General features: G+C 38.4%; 2 protein-coding genes across 3 annotated transcripts in view; one reads left to right on the top strand and one right to left on the bottom strand.

Annotated features, from left to right (window-relative positions):
* The window catches only part of LOC143025614 (uncharacterized), a 42,819-nt gene that overhangs the window by 15,787 nt on the left and 3,978 nt on the right, over positions 1-23,054 (top strand). For both annotated transcript variants that reach the window (XM_076185558.1, XM_076185559.1), the window contains 6 exons: positions 6,538-6,660; positions 10,250-16,570; positions 17,742-17,862; positions 20,090-20,288; positions 21,233-21,416; positions 22,452-22,625. In XM_076185558.1, coding sequence (XP_076041673.1) covers positions 6,538-6,660; positions 10,250-16,570; positions 17,742-17,862; positions 20,090-20,288; positions 21,233-21,416; positions 22,452-22,625 — 7,122 coding nt within the window. The remainder of the gene's footprint in view (positions 1-6,537; positions 6,661-10,249; positions 16,571-17,741; positions 17,863-20,089; positions 20,289-21,232; positions 21,417-22,451; positions 22,626-23,054) is intronic.
* Positions 333-4,179, bottom strand: LOC143025615 (uncharacterized). Its single transcript, XM_076185560.1, has 2 exons — positions 3,238-4,179; positions 333-847 (listed from the first exon to the last, which is right to left on the bottom strand). Exons 1-2 carry the CDS (start codon positions 4,015-4,017, stop codon positions 554-556), a joined length of 1,074 nt encoding a protein of 357 aa, XP_076041675.1. The 5' UTR covers positions 4,018-4,179; the 3' UTR covers positions 333-553.

Raw genomic sequence — 23,054 nt, 5'->3', positions numbered from 1 at the left:
AATTGACCGCTCCAGAACACTCACCTTGATCATTTTATATGTAGAGAAGTCAAGAAGACAATGCACACAGCATTGAGAGGGAATGTTATAGTAAATTTGTATCATAAAAAAAAATGTCTAAGTGACCGCTCCAGGACACTCCTTGGTCATTTTATATGTAGAGAAGTCAAGAAGACAATGCACACAGCATTGAGAGGGAATGTTATAGTAAATTTGTATCATAAAACGGGCCAGTACAAGAATAAAGACATGTACAGCACATTGATATTGAGAAGTATGTTTGCATATCAGCACCATTTGATTCTTCCTGTTAAGGGAAAGAAAACTAAGTCAAAATGTGATATATAATAATGTAATTTCTGTCATAATTTTTTCTTGATTACTTTTATAAAACAATGAGAATGATGAAAATGTGTGTTCAAGTCTATTCAAAGGACATACCCACTTTATACACAAAAGATAGTGATACATAACATACAGAAACATCCAAGGTTAGAGATATGGTGATGATGGTTTTATTTTTATGCATATTTGATAATTCAATATAGTTCATTCACTCAAAATTTTCATCAAAACTGTCATCTTCATCTTCATCCTCATACATTGGGAGGTGGAGGATTTTTTGAGGTTGCTGATATTTAAAGTTGCTGTCATCAAGTGGTACATAAAAAGGCCTTTTTAAATGAGAATACAGTATTGAACCTGCCACTACAAGGAGTAGGGCTACAGCAACTGCAGCAAAAATAATTATATCTTGTGTGTAATCTTTGTCCCAGACTAGGATTGTGACATCTTCTTGATGACGTAGGATGTGCGTTGTACTATTCAGGCAGCAGACAGCTTCGATCTGTTTAGGGAGGAAATTTGACTATTAGAACTTTGAATTCAGAGAGGGGGGTTGCCGATTTAATGAAGTGGCCTTGCTGTGGATGTGCTTTGTCTTGCGACACTCCCTCTGACTCAGGGCAATGGACAGGATGCAGGGATGACCCATCATCCAGGAGGTGCCAAGATAAGAGAGAGGGTGGAGGGGAGTGGAGTGTATTTAGGGATGGAATGGGTGGGAATGGTTTTTATGCCTTTTTCTTTTTGGCTACCTCCCTTGTAAGGGGGAAAAAGCCTTTGGAATATGTATGTAGAACTTTGGATTCAAAAGGAGATGACAGATAGGGCTGATGAAAGAGTATTGGGATAATTTCATGAGTGAAGAAAATTTAGTAAAAGAGGTATGTAAGGCAGAAGTGGACAGAGTGAACTTGAAGGGATGACCAAGGATGAGATGGATATGGTCAAAGGGTGTTTTAAGCAAGTAGGGAATGTCTATTGAGCAAAGAAGGGAGAAGGCAAGAGATAGGGATAAGTGGAGAATGGCTGTATATAAATGACAAAACTTTTATGCAAGGAAGGGAGTAGGAAGGGGATAGGGAGGAGTAGGAAAGGGTTGTGTGTGGATGATATTTTGATGCAGTCAGAAGGGACTTCTCCCCCATCTTCTCTATTTTCCATATGAGGGGACAGAGAAGGGGGTCACTGATTAAGTGAAACAGGCTTGCTGTGGATGTGCTGTGTCTTACTGTATTGCTTTTGACCCAGAAGCAATGAAGTAAAGTGTTGCCTGCATAGTACCATACAGTCAGCACCACAGTGTGAGTGGACAAGGAGGGAAAATATCCATGTAAATGAAGTAGCAATGTTAAATAAGCTTCAGATGTCAAGTCCTGCTATGGAGGTATTATGTCTTGATATATTTCTTCTTACCCAGACAGTGGGCAGGGGACATTCCTGGCCCTTCATCCACAAGAAGCTAAAATATTTTTAAAAAGGAAACATATGGGAGATAGAAGAATGGAGGGTGGGTGCATGCTGTAGCTGGCTATCTCCCTTGTTAGGGAGACTTAAAGCCTTTTGGGATATAACAGAGAAACTAAGCAAAGACACCATTACTCACATAATTTCATTGAAGGAGACAAGTTATCAGACTAGAAGTGAGTGAATGCATTGATGTGCATCGCTAAGATGACAGTAAGGAAGTATTGTGCACAGTACAGGGAGGAAAACAGTTAATGAGGCACCATCACAGAAACCTTACTCTGGTCATCCTAGAAATATCTCTTTAAGGTCTATGGACATTCACAAATGTTCTTTGGAGAATACTCATCATATTACAGCAAGAGTAGTGAAGGAAAATAACCCAGAAATGCTTGGTGCAGTGCAGGGCCCTGACAAGGGGAGGGGCAGGGGGGGGCAATGGCCTGGAGCAGCACTCTTTTTTTTTTTGGCTTTTGGTGAAAAGAGGGTAAAGCAAATTACCCCTAATATACTTTTAATGCATGATTTATTTGTCATGAGTTGTGTGTATGAATGATATGTGTGTAAACATTGTTTTGTGGATGAATGTTACATGTGAATCGTGATAGCGACCATCAGATGTGGAAGGTGGTGGTCTGTGTGTGTGTGTGTGGGGGGGGGGGTTGCAGCACTTTTCAACTCGCCCCGGGGCGGCACTTACCCATGTCGGGGCCCTGGTGCAGTGTGTGTGCCAACTAAGTCACACCAAGTGTTTTGTTTGAATGGGATTGCCCTAACCACAAGCCACACTTCTCTTGCATGGTCAAAGAACCCTCATCCTTTCCTAAACCTATGTATTCTCCTCTTCCTCTCGCTATTCCCCTCCTAATTTTTTCAATTAACACACCCTTATACCTTACTAAGCACACTCAATAGACTAAAATCTAAAACTATTACATTCATACTTGTCTCTTGTCCCGTTGCATAGTCGAATTATACATGCATTCCTCCGATCCACTAGTGCACTTCCTTACCTTAGAAAAATATTAACCAATCTTGCCAGCCATTGTACTATTGCTCCACCTTTTGTCAGATATTCTCTATGACAGTGGTTGGCAACCTGCTGCTCTTTAAGGCTACTTGTGTGGCTTCAGAAGCTTATTACAAAATATTTATTCCATGAAAACAAAGACATCATGTACTGTACATTTGTCAAATATTGCAGGCAAATTTAATAAAAGATCTGTAGCCATTAATCATGATTTGTGAAAATGTCTCTCCTAATCTGAACTTATTTTTTTGTATTGTGGCTCTGACAGCAGAACATTTTTATTAAACTCTAAAAAAAAATTGCTCTTCTAGCTGTAAGGGCCGGCAACTAGTGCCCTATGACAACTATCCAATCCAGGTGCCTTTTCAGTTTTCATCTTTTTCAGTGATCTATCTTACCTGACATGAATATATTCCTGTATTGTTGCTGGCGAGAGACTTTGTAGTTAGAGTGGCCATCATAGAAATATTGGTGTGAACTTCACTCTCCGAAATGGATGCAAACCCTTTACAGCTTGGAATGAATTCCTGGGGAGTCAAAGAGCACTCTGTTTGCATCATATTAGTTGCTTTAAAGAGCCAGCGTACATTGGGGTCAATGAACTCTTCACCCATTGATAACGAGCACTTGAGAGTCATCTGTGAACCGGCCTGTATAATAGTGTTTGAAGGATTTATTGAAAGTTCTGCAGCTTCTAGTTCCTTGAGGCAGGATCTTTTACAAGGGGGCTCTATTGTGGGTGATGTAGACACCTTTTCTGTAGACGACTTTGTTATAGGGCCAGAAGTTGTTGTTGATATCATGTTTGGTGCGGTATTTTGATTTTGGGATGAAAGTGTAGGATTCAGATTTTCTGTTATTTCAGCACCAGCTTCAGTATTGTTAATGTTGGGGTCATTTTCTGTTGAATTGGTAGAGACTTCTTGTACTTTTGGTAAATCAAGAGTGATTACATCACCAGCAGAACCAGCCATCATGGTACCTATGTTGTTTTCTAAATCAGGGGGTGGACTTTCTTGTGGAAGGTCTCGATAAGGTCTTGAGAGTTGTTGATGAATGTGTACAGGCAGAAAGGGATTACTTGAGAATCCTGTTCTTTTCTTGTTCATATTCAGGCCTGAGTTCATATTTGTTTCTATAAGAATCACTACTGCAGTAAAGATAAGTATCTTGTTCATTGTTCTCTGAGTTGTTCAACTACTATACTAGAGATTATTTAACTTTTGATCTTCATTAATGAGCAGGTATATGTATGGTTTTCATTAATTGTCCTCCAATGTATATATATATATATTTTAAGAAGTTGTGTCTCACTGTACAACCCTAAGGGAAATGAAGAGGTTTCTCTTTATGCTCGGCAAATACAAGTGCACCAAGGAGTCCATGATAAGATAAGATAAGACAAGGGTTTGAAATTTTGTTGGGATGCCTTGTACAAAATTTACCCAGTGAATAAGAGATTGTTTTTATTAGGATTGCATTTTTTCCATCTCATAAGAATCATAACAACCTTATATACATGTGTGTATATGTGTACAGTATATATATATATATATATATATATATATATATATATATATATATATATATATATGTGTGTGTGTGTGTGTGTTATGTATGTATATATATGTGTGTGTGTATATATTATATATACATACATATACCAAAGGCTCCCCCTTACAAGGGAGGTAGCCAAAAAACAAAGGCATAAAAACCATTCCCACCCATTCCATCCCTAATACACTCTGCTCCCCTCCACCCTCTACCCTCCCTCTTATCTTGGCATATATATATATATGTTCGATGTTTCTGCCCTACACAGTGCCATCGGCACAACCACCCCTTCATACAATCTCCTCCCAGCATCCACTCCCAAATGTCCACCTCTCACCACACTTCCTAATCCCCCAAAGCACCCACACACCTCCCCCAGTCCACACACACCCCAGTCCACACCCCCCCATCCCGCCACACTTGCCCCTAAGCATCCAAACCCATCCACCTTCTCCAGCCTCTCTCCCCTAATACTCACTTCCAACCCCCCGCCATCCTCTCCCCTGCACATCTCTACCCCACTTTTTACCCACATCCATCTTCAACCTCCCTCCCTCCATCGCACACCTTGTAAATGTAAATATGATAATTGGAAATCAAAGATATAGATTAAGTAGGAACTATACATGAATTTGAGGCTAGGTTATGATAGAAAATTAGAGAATAGGAAATGGGACCCCAATGGGCATTGCTCCATTCCTCTAACTACAATTAAGTAAATGCCATACAGGATTTTGAGGCTAGACATGGTAAATTGGAGAGGAGCATTTTTTCCTTTCCTATATATTACAGTTAGATAAATACACACACCTTTGCTCATTGGGAACAGTAATGATATGTTGTATCTTCTTCTTCTTCTTCTTCTTCTTCTATTTCTTCTTCTTCTATTTCTTCTTCTTCTTCTTCTATTTCTTCTTCTGACCCAGGGCAGTGGACAAGATGCAGGGATGACCCATCATCCAGGAGGTGCCAAGATAAGAGGGAAGGAAGAGGGTAGAGGGGAGTGGAGTATGTAGGGGATGGAATGGGTGGGAGTGGTTTCTATGCCTTTGTTTTTTTGGCTACCTCCCTTGTAAGGGGGAAAAAGACTTTGGTATATGTATGTATATACTTTTGCCCATATTTACTCTCAACTTTCTCATGTCACACACCCTTCTGAACTCGAATCACCAACTGTTTCAGCCACCCCTGAGAATCCCCATAAAGCAGCGTCATCCACAAATGACAACTGGCTCCCTTCCCACTTTCCTCCATCCAAACTCACCAATTCTAGACATTTTCCCATCACTGTCGCAGTCACCTGTACAGTGAGTCCTCCTTATACGGTAATTCTTTATCCGGTAAATTCACAGTTACGGTATTTGGTAATTACTACCATCGATTCTATTTATGGTAAGAAAAATTCACAGATATGGTATCCGCTCGTGTTTTTGAGGTAAAATTAAATATTTTGAAGAGGAAAGAGCAGGGAGAAGGTACATCTGCCATATGTCGAAACTTGGATTCGGTATACGGTAATTTCAATTTGCGGTAAGGTTTTCAGGAACGCATATGTACAGACGCTCCTCTACTTACATTCATTCGTTTTACGTTTTTTCGATTTTACGTTTCAACTGACTGTAAAAAAAAATAAAAAATAAAAAAAATGTAAGTGAATTTTTTAGTTTAGCGCGCATGATGCTGCGTCCATTGTTTACATTGCACAAACGACAAACTAAACATGCCTTGCCTCATCCTCCTCTTCCTCCTCCCCCTCCTCCTCCACCATCTCAATTTATGTTGCTTGAATTTAATTTATTTGAAATTAATGTTATTATTTTACAATGTTATGTGTATATTTAATGATTTAGGGGTGTTTTATAAGATACGGTAATAGAATTTATCGATGTATAGTACAGTAACAACTTACGTTCATTTTCAACTTACGTTCGGCCGTTCGGAACGTAACTAAAACGTAAGTTGAGGAGCGTCTGTACTGTATAATGAGGACTCACTGTACCCCTCCATGCATACACATGTTGAAGAACCATGACAATATCACACAACCCTGATGCAGGCCCACATTAACCTCAGACCATTAATTATTAGTATTATTCATTTATTTTCATTTTATTCATTTATTTATTACTTGTTTATTTTTTCAGGTGAACTAAGTGACTTGAGGAACTACCAGGATGAACGACACATCCATAACGAGCGTACAAGCAAGAAAGCTCTCTGGGCCCTCTCATTAGCACTTGAGTATGGAAAGTATTTGCAAAGTATAGGTATGTTCAACAAGGTCTTGTCTTGTCTCTCTCTCTCTCTCTCTCTCTCTCTCTCTCTCTCTCTCTCTCTCTCTTTTTTTTTTTTTTTTTCTTTTTTTTTTTACCAAGTGCTTGTACACATGACTTTGGTTACCTCCCTTATGAGGGAGAAAAGCCGTTGGTATATGTATGTATAATTGCATGCATATACAAGAAAACAACGATGCCCTGCGAACTACACAAAAATAGAAAGAATCATAATACACTAAAACTTCTGTAATAGAACATTACACTCTGAAACCAAAATCTTCCCACAGAGAAAGAAAATTAAATTGTATTTGTCATAGTGTACAGAGTTGGAGCAATGCTTATAGGATCCCATTTCGTTCCTCCGTTTGTCAAATCTTGCCTAGAATTCTTTTATAGTTTTGTTTAGGATTATATTTTCATCCATCTTATTCCACATATCTACACTTCTATGTGGAATACTATACTTCCTGACATCTTTTTAACATGTATTTATTCATATTTTTACTATGACCTCATGTCAGTCTTTCTTCTCATAAGACTAATTATTTTCTCTCCACTTTCTCCAAACCTGTTTCCAATTTGAATATCATCATGTCACATTCTCTCTCTCTCTCTCTCTCTCTCTCTCTCTCTCTCTCTCTCTCTCTCTCTCTCTCTCTCTATCTCCACTCCAAAGTGGGAATTCCCAGTTTCTTCAATCTGTCCTCATATATCTTGTCTTATAGACCAGGGATCTTTTGGGTTGCTGCCTTTTGTATTCTTTGTTTTTTCATACCTTTAACCACTTCCATAAGGTGACGCCTACGTAGGCATCATGAGGAGCAAGTGGGTACGCGATGATGCCGATGTCAGCATCTTGATTATATTCATTGTAGTCGTATCTACGTAACCTCCATTCTCTCTAAACTGGCTTCATCATATTTTCTATGGTTATCAAAATTTACGGGTGAAAGAGAACGAACAATTGAGCACTGACTTTATTTTTTATAATGCAATTATTATGACGCAACATCGCACGTTGGGCAGCTAATGCTGCCAGATGTGCGATGTGCCCCAGAGTGAAGAGGTTAAGCATGGTGATCACATCACTGCTGCATATTCCAATCTGGGCCATATCAAACTTTCAGTGATTTTCTTCATTATGCCCTCATCCATATTGTGAAATGCCATTCTTATATCTTTTAATAAATTATAGGTTTCTCCTGTTGTTTTCCTTTTGTGTGCCTCTGGTGATAGGTCATCTTTGATTATGATACCTAAGTCATTCTTCTTTGCTTTTGTTGTTATTTCATTTCTCATTTTGTAATCCAACATCAATCTTTTCTTACTAACACATATTTCCAATATTTTCCATTTCTATGTATTAGAATTAGATGACCTGTCATCCAGGAGGTGCCAAGATAAGAGGGAGGGTAGAGGGTGGAGGGGAGGGGAGTGTATTAGGGATGGAATGGGTGGGAATGGTTTTTATGCCTTTTTCTTATTGGCTACCTCCCTTGTAAGTGGGAAAAAGCCTTTGGTATATGTATGTATGTAGAATTAATTATCTGCTCATACTTTAACCAGGTCATTTTGTAACATTTTATAAGCCTCCTTGCCTCTCACCCTTTTAATGATCTTCATTGTCAGTAAGTAAGTTTGATTAGCTATTTATTCCTGTCATCATACAATGAACCCCTTCAACTCAGTGAAATATTTAAAGGATTTACATACATACGTATACCAAAGGCTTTTCCCCCTTACAAAGGAGGTAGCCAAAAAACAAAGGCATAAAAACCATTCCCACCCATTCCATCCCTAATACACTCAACTCACCTCCACCCTCTACCCTCCCTCTTGTCTTGGCACCTCTTGGATGATGGGTCACCCCTGCATCTTGTCCACTGCCCTGGGTCAGAAGCAGTGTCGCAAGACACAGCACATCCACAGTAAGGCTGCTTCATTAAATCAGTGATCCCATTAAAAGTGGACGATTTTGTGCAGCTGAGGAGCTGAGGAACACTGAAGGAAGTTGCTATTGATTATGACTCCCTTCAGAACAGAGTCCAGTCACTCAGTCAATTGAAGTAACATCTTCTCAGCCAGAACAAAGTCAACAAAGTGCATCACAATGTTAGAGAGTTTAATGTATATGAGGAATGTTACTCTTGCCTAAGATGAGCCCTGTAATACACAGCTGGTTACTCTATTCCAAACTTTTCATCTCTCACTACCTGTTAGAAATCTTCTTTCTATTTCAGTATGTTTCTGCTGAGGCGTCCTATGTTTCCCAAATTCCATATCAATCTTTTGTGTGGCACTTTGCCAAAGGCTTTCTCTAAGACCAGATATCCACAGTCCACCCATCCTTCTTTCTCGTGCAGCACATCACTCTCAAGTAAAAAATTAGCAGGTTTCTTATGCAGGACTTTCCTTCACTGAATCCAAATAGATTGTTTATTAATATTCCTTGCTTTTTGAGATGTTTCATCCTTCTATCTTTTATAGTTTTCTTGCACATTTTTGCAGTTGTACTAGTTGAGGGATGACCCGTTATCCAGGAGGTGCCAAGATATGAAGGAGGATGGAGGGGACTGGAATATATAGGAAATGGAATGGGTGGGAGTGGTTTCTATGCCTTTTTCTATTTAGCTAACCCCTGTGTAGGGGGAAAAAGCCTTTGGTATGTGTGTACTAGTTAAGGCACAAGAAGCTAAGATGAGAGGGAAAGAGTAGGTGGTGGGTGGGAGTGGGTGTTGTGTCTTGCCTGACTTCCTCCCTTATAAAGAGGAAAAGCCCTATGGGGTAGAGATAGATCAACAAATAGATAGACTAGTCAAGGACGCTGGTCCTCTGTTACCTCCTTTGTAAATTGATATCACATTTCCTGATTTCCAGTTCAATGGTACCTTTCCCTCTTCTAGTGAATTAGTTATCAAACTGTGTACTTTGTTCACCAGTTGTTCTATGCATTCTTTTAGTCTCTAGTTTGATATTTCATCAGCTCCCAAGACCTTCCTTGTTTTTAATCTTTCTAACAATTTAACCACATCTTCCATTTTCACTGTTATATTATTTATAATGTCCACATTTTCTCCTCTCTGAGTGTGTATTTAGCTAATTATAGTGTACATCAAAGGAGCAACGCTCATTTGGGCTTGTCTCATACTCGCCAATTTATTGTACCTGGCCTCAAAATTATGTAAAGTTCCAATTTGATCTATATCCTTGATTTTCAATTATCATATTTAGATTTGCACATTTGTCTGTGTGTATATTTGATGTATTTACCCAACTGTAGTATACAAGAAAGGAGCAAAGTTTGTAGGGCCCTCTCACTTGCTCTTCAATTTATCATAACTAGCTTCAAATTCATGTCAAGTTCATACATAGTGTCTAACCTTGATTTCCAATTATATTTAGATTTATTTATTTTATTATTATTATTATTATTATTATTATATATATATATATATATATATATATATATTTTTTTTTTTTTTTTTTTTTTTTTTTTTTTTTTTTTTTTTTAATATATATATATATATATATATACATATTTATATCTCACTACTTGCCTAACTTTTCTTTCTGTTTTCAGATGAAACTTTTTTTGATAGAGATGAGAATAGACTGAAGGAATGGAAACGACTTGTCCTACTCCAAAACGAGAGCAAGAGTTACATGTTCTCAGTGTATAATGAGTATATAAAGAAAACATCCAGGAAGTTAAAGAATGACTTGGTTGCCATTGCAAGCCTGCCAAAGCAACTAGAATGGCTGAATGACTTTGACCAAATAATTGATTGTGAGATCAGCAACAGTAAAACACCAGAAAAAGAAGACAACCCTAAACAGCTCAAGTCCTATGCTGAAGAGCTTGAAATGATACTCTCATTCGATGATAAAGAAGGAACTACAGAAAGTGGAGTTAAGGGAAGGAATGCAAGTAGTTTACAGTCAAAAGACCCTGGCAAGAAAAAGAAAGATAGTCAGACACAAGATGATAATGAATCTGAAAGTTCAAGTGAAGATGAGAAGTTAGAAAATTGTAGGTCAGAGAAGAGTATTAGTATGAATAACAGGAATAACAGTACTATTCAACAGAGTCTGAAATGTAATAAGAAGCGATCAATATTATCAAGTGACGATGACGAAGATGACAATGATGCTGATCTCAAAACAAGATCAAGAAACTTAGTGAAAAATTGTGTTGGAAAGCAACAGCAGGGTTCCTTAGAGACAAGCCATGAAAAGCCAATTAAAACAAGTATGAAGGAAAGTCAATCTAAAGAGCAGTATTTACCTTCTGCAAAAGAATCAAATCAAGAAAGAAAGGATGGTAGAAAAAGATTAAAGCCTCAGAAAAGGAGACAAAATTTGCTCAGTAATGTCTCAGATGTTGAGAAAAATGATATGGAGATTGAAGGGAGCGATACTTGTCCAAAATGGAAACGAGAGAACTTTGAAAGGGGACTCACTGCACAAAGTAATAGAGATGATCTTATTAAACCATTGGAAGATCCAGAGGTAGTTTCAGAAAATAACAAATTATCAGATTTGCCTGATCTCGGAGGACCACCAACAGCTGAAGAGGATAGTAATCTTGAAGGAAATGATGACCTCTTGTTAGCCATAATGAGAGAGATGGCAGTTCCAGTGTTGATGGATGGTTTTGAGAGTAGCGATAACAAACCAGAGCATGAGTCATCGTGTAGTCCAGAACCGTGTACATCAGAACAAAATAAGCCAAGAAATGTTGAGGATGATTTGGCTTTATCTAGTGATGATGAGTCTGAAGGCCTACCCAGTTTGCATCCAAGGGCCCTTACTACACAGCAGTCCCAAGAATTTAGAATATCCGACTCAGTAGAGGAGAAAATGGATCGAAGGGATGAGGCTCTGTACTGCAAAACTCCTTTAGTGCTCACACAGGCTTCAGAAGGGTTTTCAGTCGAAGAACTAGATTATAAAGAAAATGAGATGCATGATAGGTCAGGTGTAAATGATGCTGAAGAACATCCTAACCTTAAGAGAATAGATACACAAAGCAGTATAGGCTTTGATACAGAGGGTTTGATAAAGAAGAAAAGTGATGGTAAGCTATCATCAGAAACTAATGTTCTAAGTACAGAAGACTGTAATATTAATACTGAAAATGTAATTCCTGAGGATATTGAAAAAGATGAGTTATGTGATGAAGTAGAGATAGAAAAGGATAATAAAATCAAGAGTGATAAACTTTGTGATGAAGTAGAGACAGAAAAGAATGATAGAGATACAACATTAAGCAAAGACAGTTGTGATGAAGTAGAGACAGAAAAGAGTGATAGAGATACAACATTAAGCAAGGACAGTCTTCAAGGGCACAGAGCAAGTGCAGATAGGAAATGTACTGAAGATAATAATACTAGCACTGAAAACATAGCTTCTGAAGATGTTGAAAAAGATCAGTTATGTGATAAGGTGGAGACCAAAAATGATGATAAACTTGGAGATGAAATAAAGACAGAAAAGAGTGATAGATATACAGCATTAAGTAAAGACAGTCTTCAAGATCACACAGCAAATACAGACAGGAAATGTGCTATAGATAAAGCCAGTTCTGAAAATGAACAAGTAAACTTAAGTGCAAGTACTAATACTGAAGTTTCTAGTGAGAGTGAAGATATGAATGTAGATGAGAAATTGGACAAAAATAGATTAGGGAAAGAAGTTAAACTTGAAAGTTGTAATCAAAGTGAACAAGAAAATGTACTGAAAACAAATATTGAAAATAGAGATGTGAACATAAATGCTGGTGGAAAGAAGAGGAAGGAAGTTTTGGATCACCAAACTAACAAGTCTAGGGTTTCCTTTAGAACTAAACGTGTAGTTGAAGGATCAGTTATGGTTGAGAACAGGAAAGAAAATGATAATACAGGTGCAGAGAAATTGCATGCAGAAGAACTGTCAGGTGAAGAAGTACATGTGGAAACTACAGGTAAAGCAAAGCATGGGAATAAGAATGAAAGTGATGAATTAATGAAGAATGCTGGAAAAGAGGAACAGAGTGAAAGAAATAAGGATGAAAACAAAAACATCGAATTAATAGGGAATGCTGAGAAAGAGGACCTGATTGAAGGAAAGAAGGATAAAGCTGTTAAAGTAACGAAAAAAATAAAAGTAGATAATATAGGAATAGGAAAGACATTAATGCCTGAAAAGACAACTCAGGTTGCCTGTTGTGTAGATGAGTTTTCCCCTCCTGTTCAGCCAAGTTCCTCCTCAGTAAGAAAAGGTGACCTTTTGAAAAGAACTCAACATATATCAGAGAGTGGGGAAATTGGATCATTTTGTGAAGATTTCAGAAATACCAAAAAACGGTCACTGTTCAGTAGTAGTGAAGCTGGAAGTACAGGCAATGAATCAGAGGAAGATAGACTTACTGTTATAAAGACAGAGAGCAAAACTTCCATCAGTTCCATTCAGAGAATTAAAACAGAGCAGCAGAATGGAACTACTTATGAGTTCCAGGAAAGAATTGGTGTCTCTTCAGAACATACAGAAAGTGAAAAGGATTTGGAATCAGCCCAAGATGCTAAAAATAGTCAAAGGAATGGTGATCATGACACACACGTAGTGCCAAAGACAAATGTCAAATTAGCAGACTCAAACAAGCCAACAATATCAAACACAAAGAATGACAGTAGCAAGTGTTCTACTACTGATAGTAAAGATGGCACAATTGAAGAACTTAATGAAAATTCCTCACATTCAGAGAAAGGCTCCAAAAATCCAGAATTCAGTATGGTAACAAGAAAAAGACAGGAGGAGGCATCAGAATTTCCTGCATTTTCAGTGTCAGCAAATACTAGGGGTTATGCAAAGAGGAGACCTAGCATTAGAGCATCCAAAGATTTGTTAAGATCCCAGGAAGAAACAGACTGGAGGAAAAATATAGATTATATTGGAGTGGCATCTGAAGATGAGGACTCAAGAGAAAATACAAAGAAGAGAAAGATTACCAAAGAAAACCAAAGGATGAAGAGAAGGGGCACAGAAAATTCAAAATTGGGATCTTCAAACACTGGAAATAAGCAATACCACCATATTAAACAGATTTTTCATAGTCAGACTGGTGAGGCTGTTGGAGATGCTGAAATTCATGAGCCAAGTCCAGCTACACTTAGGAGATCGATTGTTTTTAATTGGGGGAAAATGAAACCTCAACCAAGCCAGCAAATGATTAAATTCAGTAAAAATGCCAATCTCACCAAGGATGGAGCAGGCTTATGTAGTGATGCAAAACATTCTGTTTTTTCCATAGAAAACCGTGCTGTAAAAGAAGAAGCAGGCGTACCTACGCAAAATAACCAAACAACAGAAACCTCTCAGGAAAAGGACAGTACAGAGAACCACAAGCCTGAGGTTGAACACATGGGGAACACTACATCCAAAATTAAGACAGGTTGTGATGATAATAAAGAAAACAGATCACTCAAAAAGAAAGCAAAATATGATGAACAAGAAGACATTAGTAAAAAGGATGGAGACAGAGTGGTTAACTGTAGTTCAAAAGTGCAGGAGACCACCAAACAAGGAAGTATTAAAACCAGAGGGAGATTAAGAAGAGGTGTTGCAGCCACCACTGATGAGGATCAATCAGAAATTCCTTCATCTGAAGATTCCTCCATGCAGGACCCCCAGAAGAAAGGAAGGCCTCATTTTACCAGAAGTACCAGAAGAGGTCAGAACAAAGATTTGAGCAATCCATGTAGAAGGTTATCATCATCAAGTCGGAGTAGTATTAGTAGTTTTAACTTGGATACTAGTATATCTGATGAAGAATCTCTTGCAGAATCAAACAATCAAATGCTTATTACTAAGAGACCTCTGAGACGCTCCTCACTTTTTAGCACTGAGGAATCAGAAGCTGACATTCCTAGAAATGACTTTAAGCTGCCAAGCAAAAGAAAAAGGAGGAAGGTACTTAAGAAGAAATTGGAAAGCAAAAACAATGGAAATAGTAGTGAAGCAACAATTTCAAAGAAAAATGATGAAAAACATTTAAAATCAGATATTGTGCATACCAAGAAATTGGTGCCAGAAAAAAAGAAAGACAAGGATAACAAAGGTGTACCACCAGAGTCAATCGACAAAAACAGGTTAGCAGATGATTTAGTGCTTTGTGGAAATAATAATGTCCTCAAAGCAAATACAAGTACTGAGAAAACGAAGTTAAGTACAGCAGAAGAAACATCCAGCACTAGAAATAAAGTTAAAACAAATCCAGTGGGCACAAGAAAGAACACTTCTCATTTAAAAGGGAACAATGATGCTTTTGGAGTTGTTTCTCAGTTAGGAGTAAAAGCAACGGCAAATAAGGAATTGTCGTTGAAAAGGTCACCAAAGCGAGGGAAAAGTAGAAAGGTCATATGCAATAGAATTGAAAGTGACAGCCCCAGTTCTGAAGATTCGGATGGAGAAACAAATGCAGAGAGGAATGCGTCAAAGAAGTCTTGTAGTAAAATGGCAAATAAAGATTGTACAAGTCATTCTTTAGATCGCAAGAACAGCACTGAGGAACTAAACATGTCAGAGAGCTCTGAAAAGATTTCAACTGATTCACAGGATGAAAGTATGTCTGAAAAGATGTCGGCGAAGTCCGCTACCAGTGATAGCAGCACATCCGAAGGAAGCTGTGGGAAAAAGTTAAATGGAGGAACATCGTCAGATGATCTGCATAACAGCACATTCTCGAGTGCAAATGCAGATGAAGAAATGAACATAGTTGTAGAAGGAGGTAGTAATTCTGATGTGCCAGAAAACCTGGACCAACCAGTGAAGAAAAACATTCAAGATAATGGCATGCTTGATGGGCATGATGCATCTTCAAATGAACAAGAGTCTACAAAGGTTTCTGGAAGACTTTCTCCTAAACAAAATACTTCAAAAGAAGAAACATCTAAAGCATTATGTGCAGACGATGATTTTTCAGGTGAAAGTGATTTAGTTATAAAAACAAGTGATGATGAAAAAGAAGCCAATAAAGATGTAAAATCAAAACTTGAAAAGTCTGCTGAACTTGGTCAAGATAATGTGTTGTCAAAGAGTACAAGTGAAGTTGATGGTAAAGGAAATGCAAGAAACATGGTAGGAAGACTTTCGGGGGCATTAGCTCAAGTCAGTCGTGTATCTAAACCTAACATGCACAAAAGACCTCCACCTTCTCAAAAGACAGAGCTCACTGATATTCCTGCATCAGCAGATTACATTGAAAATTTGTTTGCCAGCATGGCAACAAGATCACAAACTTCAAAAATCCTTCCAGGTCATGATCACAACAAAGATAAACAAAGTGTTCCTTTTATCTCAGGATCTTTTAATCCTCTAAGTAATTCCACAAAATCTTTGAAGTCCCAGACCATACTTACTGAACTACCTTCCAGTGTAAACAGTCCCATACAACCACAAAGATCTCAAACTATTCTCATCCCATTACCTTCCAAAGAGCACAACTCCTCTCAGGTTCAGAGGTCTCAAACTAAAGCTCTTGAGTCAGCCTCCAAGGAATGCAATGTGTCACAAACTTGCAAGCCAGCAGTACAATCTCTGCCACCTTCCAAGGGAAACCTGCTCTTGCAGAAATCCCATAGATTGTCAACATTGGCACTTGAAAAGAATGGAGTTCCACACAATGAACAAACCTCAAAAGGTTCAGGTGTCTCAACATACAGGACAGATTTGGTCACAACTGGAAACTGCAGTGAAAACACGGTCACAGAAAATGTTCCTCTTCCATCAGGAAAAGAACCATCAAAACACATCATTCCAGGTGTCACAGAAGTGGAGAAAGAGGACACTATCCTTCCAAACTCCATGAGTAATCAAGATCTTTCATCCCAAATACATTTTCCAGAAGAACAAGGTCTAGATAAAGGTAGGTGTGATTTTGTACATTTTTATCTTATTTTGCCTTGACCCTTATCTTATTTTTCCTCTGATTGTATTGGTGGTAAATACTAAGAACATTATTGAGGGGTCCTATTTTAGTGTTGCCTGCAAACTTGATAACATCACTAATAATCCTATTGTCCAAGTCATTTATATACATAACGAACAATAAGGGACCCAAAGGGAATTCAACAACACTCCCCCATTTGGATTTCACACTGTTAATGGTGACCTGCTGTTTTCTGTCATGATTCAATCCAATCAAACATTTTTCCTCCTATGCCTTTGGCTTTGACTTTATTTAGTATTCTCTAGTGGGACACTTTGTTAAACACTTTGCTAAAGTCAAGATAAATAATATCTTAACTGTCATTGTTATCTGATGCCTTGTAGACATTAGTGTAAAAAGATAGAAGGTTAGTTTTACATGACCTAACCTTGGTGAACCCATGCTGTGGGTCACGAATCATATTATATTTCTCAATTTGATCTCTGATTCTATTAGCTACTATTGATTCTAGCATTTTGCCTATAACTGACATTAGACTGATTGATCTGTTGCTGTGCATGGATGATTTATCACCCTTTGTGAAAACAGGAACAATGTTTTCCTGCCCCCAAGATATAGGCACAAATCCAGTGTCAACTGACATACTAAATATTTCCATTAACTGGTCTCAGATTTCAAGTTAACACTCTTTAAGCATGCTCAGAGAAATTTCATCAGGACCCAGGGATTTTGTAGCTTTAAGCCTATCAATCTGTTTGACTACCATTTCCTTACTATTATGCTGATGTTAATAAGTCTACTTCCCTCATCCCCACTGAAGATTGGGTTGTAGTCAGGTACCATATCTAACCTCTCCTTTGTAAATACCGTGAGAAAATATTTTTGAAATTCCTCACTCATTTTGTCCTCTGAGTCTATCAAGACATCTTCATAATTTTTCATTAGCCCTATCAATATATGTCTGAATTATAATGTTTTTTTCTCTCTCCATCTCTCCTCCATATATTCAAGAGTGGTAAAAGACAACAATAAAAATCCTATAGTGTGGCTGTTGAATTATAATAGTTTTGTGCACAATGCAGTCTCAGTCTTATGCCTTATTGTGGAAATCTCAAAACATAAAGCATGAATTTGCATTATTTTACAGAACTTTTCTGTGAGCATTTAGAGGATTTGATGAACTGCACAGTGAACTCTCCTACTTGGACAGAACTGATTAAAAAACTGTGTGTCCTCCCAACCATGAAACACCTACCACAGTTGATAAGGTAAGGAGGAAATTGCCCTCAATAGTGTTTGCAAAGGGAAGGGGTCGCTGATATTGTGTGTGTGTGTGCGCGCATATATATATATATAATATTAAAATGATAATAGCAGGCAAGGCATCTGGGTTCTGTGGGTGTCATGTGGAGTGTCTGAAAAAGGGAGGTACAGTGATGGTGGACTGGTTGGTGAGGTTGTTTAATGTTTGTCTAAAAGAGAGTAGAGTGCTGGAGGAGTGCATGTATAGTTCTGCTTTGTAAAGGAAAAGGGAACAGATGTGAGTAGTACCTTCAGAGGGATCAGTTTGTTGACTGTAATTGGGAATTCTTACAGGAGGGTTTTGATTGAGAAGATTAAGAAAGGAACAGAGGGAGTAATTGGTGAGGAATAGTGTAAGTTTAGGACAGGTAGGGGTTGCATAGATCAGATTTTTGTGGTAAGGTAGATATGTGAGGAAGCTCTAGTAAAAGGGAAGGATATTTTTGGAGAAGGCTTATGACAGGGTAGACAGGAAGCCACTGTGGGAGGTAATGCAGATATATGGGATAGGAGGAAAGCTGTTAAGAACAGTCTCGAGTTATTACAAGAGTAGTAGAGCCTGTGTTAGAATTAGAAATGGAAAGAGGAAGTGGTTTGAGGTAAAGGTGGGTCTTTGCCGGGATGTCATGTCACCATGGCTGTTCAGTTTATACATAGATAGAGTGGTGTGAGAGGTAAATGCAAGGTAATGGCCCAGGGACTGGAGATGATTAAAGAAGATAGAGAAAAATGGAAGATAAGCCAGTTGTTGTTTGCAGACAACAGTGTGCACGTAGCAAGATCAGAGGAAGGACTAAGGAAGTTAGTGACAGAGTTTGGGAAGGTGTGTGAAAGTCATGCAGAGTGTCTGAAGAAGTGAGGTACAGTAATAATGGACTGACTAGTGAGGTTGTCCCTCTACCCTCCCTTAGAAATAATATATTTCAACTGGAGGACAAATGTGTGTTAAGTAGTTTTAGAGGGATTAGTTTGTAGAGTGTAGTTAGGAATGCTTATGGGAGGGTTTTAATTGAGAGGATTAGGAGAGAAACAGAGGGAGTTATTGGTGAGGAGCAGTGTGGATTTAGGGAAGTTAGGGGTTGCATGGATCAGATTTTTGTGGTAAGGTAGATATGTGAAAAAGCTGTAGGAAAAGGTAAGAATGTTTTTTTTTTTTACCTTTATGGATTTGGAAAAGGTTTATGACAGGGTAGACAGGGAGGCACTGGGGGAGATTTTGCAGATATATGGGATTGAGGGAAAGCTGTTAAGGGCAGTCAAGTTTTTTTACGAGAGTAGTGGGGCCTGTGTTAACCCCTTCACTCTGGGCCAAGATCTCACGGGCAGCATTAGCTGCCAGACATGCGATGTTGTGCCGTAATACTCGCATTATAAAAAATAAAGTCACCGCTGTATTGCTCGTTCTCTCTTTCACCCGTGAATTTTGATAACCATAGAAAATATGATGAAGCCAGTTTACAGAGTATGGGGGTCACGCAGGTACAACTACAATAAATATAATCAAGACGCCAACATCGGCATCCTCGTGACGCCTACGTAGGTGTCACCGTATAGAAGGGGTTAAAATTAGAAATGGAGAGAGAGCAATTGGTTTGAGATAAAGGTGGGACTACGAAAGGGAAATGCCATGTTACCATAGGTTGCTATGCGAGTGAAGTGGCCCTGCTGTGGATTTGCTGTGTCTTGCTGCATTGTCTCTGACTCAGGCAATAGGCAGGAGACAGGGATGACCTTTCATCCACAAGAAGCTAAAATGAGAAGGAAACAAGGGAGTGGGTGCATGCTTTGATTTGGCTACCTCCCTGAAAAGGGGGTAGGAACCCTTTGTATGTAGATAGATTAAATCAATGTGAAATATTGACTGCATAAGTTTTATGTACTGTACAAAGTTGTGGATATTCAGTCTTATGTTTAAGCAGTGTGGTATGCTTGTGGTATCCAGAGTTATATATATATACCAAATTAAATTTAGTAAGACCAGTAAGACTGTAAGTGTTGAGTGCACCATTACACCAGCAAAAGTGTTAGTGTATGCTACTGAGATGTAAGGATTGAGTTACTGGGTTTTTTTATGTTAGTGTTTTGACGGCCATCTCCATATAAGTGGGATTGTAGTCTTAGCATATAAGGAAAAATATCATTACTTCATTAAATGATTAATTATGTAATCTGCTCCCCTTCCTCTCCCCCCAGAGCATTGCTGATTTGCATAATGAAAGAGGAACCAATCGTCACACATGAAGCTCACATAGGTCTTCCTTCAGGGCTGTACAAGCTGTTCCAGGCTGTCAAGTTGTTTGAGCTGAGACTGCCTCTCCCAAAAAATTATTTAGATGACCAAATTCTCATTGGTATACACAGATTTATAAGCAAGACTCATATCACTATTCGGGTATGTTTACTGTATGTTAGTTAAGTGCTCGGACTAACCCAATACTAGGCAGAGGGCACCCACCACAGTTCAGTAGAATCATATGGGAGGAGCAAATGAAAAGATGTTTAAGTCGTATTTTACAGTTGTTGTAGTAGGGTATCCCACAGGGTATGGATTGTGGCAGTATTTAAAATCTGTCTTTTACTGAGCAGTATTCTTAGAAGGGATGCTAGTTAGCTAAGTGATGAGCATCACTAGTTAGGCAAGAGGCAGGAGTAGAAACAGTTCAAGATTGATGGCAAGCAAATTTGTAGTGAAGCCATGCTACACTGAATTCTCTACTTCAAAAAATCTTTCCTCTGGAGGAGTCATCCTACCCCCTTCCAAATGGGGTGTTTATGACATTAAACCAAATCACAACACTGAAGATCACTTGTTTCCAATCAATCTATCAGTCCATTGCCCCAGGTCTCTATTGAAGAAGACCTACAGCCTCCATGAAACCAACTGCCTCCGGGTGGGACCATAAATCATCATCTAGAGAAGAGATATTGTGTTATCTCTATAATTCCTATATCATGCTGCACAGTAAAGGTTTTAATGGAACTAGTTAATCCTTTAATATACAATGCACAGTCCTGTAACTGAATGAAATTGGCAGATGGTAGATTAAAGAATCATTAGTGCCCTACTGCTTGGTAAAAGGTCATGGAAATTAGATCAGGTGCATCTCCTCAGTGTGAAGCTGTTGAAAAGAATTTAGCACACAGATGATATACTGTACACACAACTATTACCAGTACCATTACCACCTCAACTACCAACACCACCAACAGTACCACTGCCACCACTATTTTTATCATCCTAGCCACTCTATGCTATATGTTGAAAAAGTCACCATGTTAACAGAAATGTACCCAATTTGAAAAATAATCACCTGATGGTATTATTTTCTCCGGCAGCCCAATTCCCTCGCATGTTTGGTGGCATGGTACACTGCATCGTGTTCTCTTAGTCAAAACTGGGAGAAGGCAAGAGTCTTTCTATTTGAAGTGCTCTACTTCTTCCCTGGGATATGCCACCAAGCTATCCTGTCAGCTTTGACAACTACTCGGAAGCTACTGATACATAAAGCAAAGAATAGAAGTAAGTAATAACTTAAGTTAGTAGAGATTATTATTTTCTTCATCTTTCTTCTGCTGCTGCTTCTTCTTCTTCTTACAGTTCTAAACTTGCATTTTGTTTGCCTCTGCTGTTCCTCTCTCATACCTTGTACAATCTGCCTTCTTGGCATTTAGTATGACTCCCCAACCATTAAGCTTCCCCTATTGTGCCAAGGTCATCTGTACTTGTAGTTTCTTAATTAGTATCAGTATAATCTTCTCTTTTTTTTCTGAATAAGGGGACAGAGAGGGGGGTCACCAATTAATGAAGCAGCCTTGCTGTTGATGTGCTGTGTCTTGCTTCATTGCTTCTGACCCAGGATAGTGGGCAAGATGCAGGGAAGACCCGTCATCCAGGAGGACCTAAGAAAAGAGGGAGGGACAGGTGGTGGATGAGAGTGGAGTATGTGGAGATGAAATGGGTGGGAATGGAATGACTTTGGCTACCTCCCTTGTGAGGAGGAAAAGCCATTGGTATATGTATGTATCATCATTATTATTATTATGGGTGCGGGGATGGAGGGTGAGGTAGTATGTGTGAGAAAAATTTGACACAGCCGAAGGGATTTCTCCCCATCTTCTCCTTTTCTGCATGAGAGGACAGAGAGGGGGGTCGCCAATTTAATAAAGCAGCCTTGCTGTGGATGTGCTGTGTCTTGCAACACTGCCTCTGACCCAGGGCAGTGGACAAGATGCAGGGATGACCTTTCATCCAGGAGGTGCCAAGATAAGAGGGAGGGTAGAGGGGAATGTAGTGTATTAGGGATGGAATGGGTGGGAATGGATTTTATACCTTTTTCTTTTTGGCTACCTCCCTTGTAAGGGAGAAAAAGCTTTTGGTATATATGTGTATGTATATATATATATATATATATATATATATATATATATATATATATATATATATAATTTCTTTTCCAGACATTGATTTTTTTTATTCATTTTAGAGGAACATATTGTCAAAAAAATAAATGAATGAAAAATATATATTTTTTAATATTTTTTATATTTTTTCCAGCAATGAGTGGACTGGAAGAAGTCCTCCACTGGATTATTTACCACGGACCATGGATTGGGATCAGTCGGGTTCGGCAGAACCTAATTACACAATATGGTAAACAAACAGGATTAAGGAAGGAGCCTGACAAAGATCCAAATAGTATTGCCACGCAGATTCTGTCGGCTTTAGTTAGTAAGTATATCTAAACTCTTGGGTTCCCATACATACTGCATTCAGAGTACAATAGATGCCTGATGTAATGAATCCCTTTTTAGCAAAAGCCAGGATTTACAGAAGTTGAAAATCAGTAGTGAAATATCCACTTTAATGGGAAAAGTTTGCTAAATCAGGTGCTTTTCCATTATCTAGCAGTATACATGACCATTAGCATTTTCTTATGCAAATGGTTAATGGTATTGAGAGGAAAGACTCTCGATATAACAGAAAACTCCATTAACTAGGGTGTCAATAACAAACACCCTATTTATCAGAAAAGTTTTTATAAAGAACTCTCACTTGGCTGAATTAGTTTGCTAAATCAGACACTTTTCCATTATTTAGCAGTATACATGACCATTAGCATTTTCTTATGCAAATGGTTAATGGTATTTAGAGGAAAGT

This window comes from Oratosquilla oratoria, chromosome 5 (assembly GCF_046742065.1).
Source record: "Oratosquilla oratoria isolate Oo_2021 chromosome 5, ASM4674206v1, whole genome shotgun sequence".
Classification (NCBI taxonomy): domain Eukaryota; kingdom Metazoa; phylum Arthropoda; class Malacostraca; order Stomatopoda; family Squillidae; genus Oratosquilla; species Oratosquilla oratoria.
This window is presented reverse-complemented; position numbering and strand designations above follow the sequence as displayed.

What these genes read in the sequence shown, in the direction of transcription:
- LOC143025615 (XM_076185560.1), bottom strand. Translation starts at nt 4,017, where the DNA reads ATGAACAAGATACTTATCTTTACTGCAGTAGTGATTCTTATAGAAACA. An exon ending in CAGGAATATATTCATGTCAG is followed by an intron (nt 848 to 3,237) that starts GTAAGATAGATC and finishes CTCCCTAAACAG; the next exon opens with ATCGAAGCTGTCTGCTGCCT.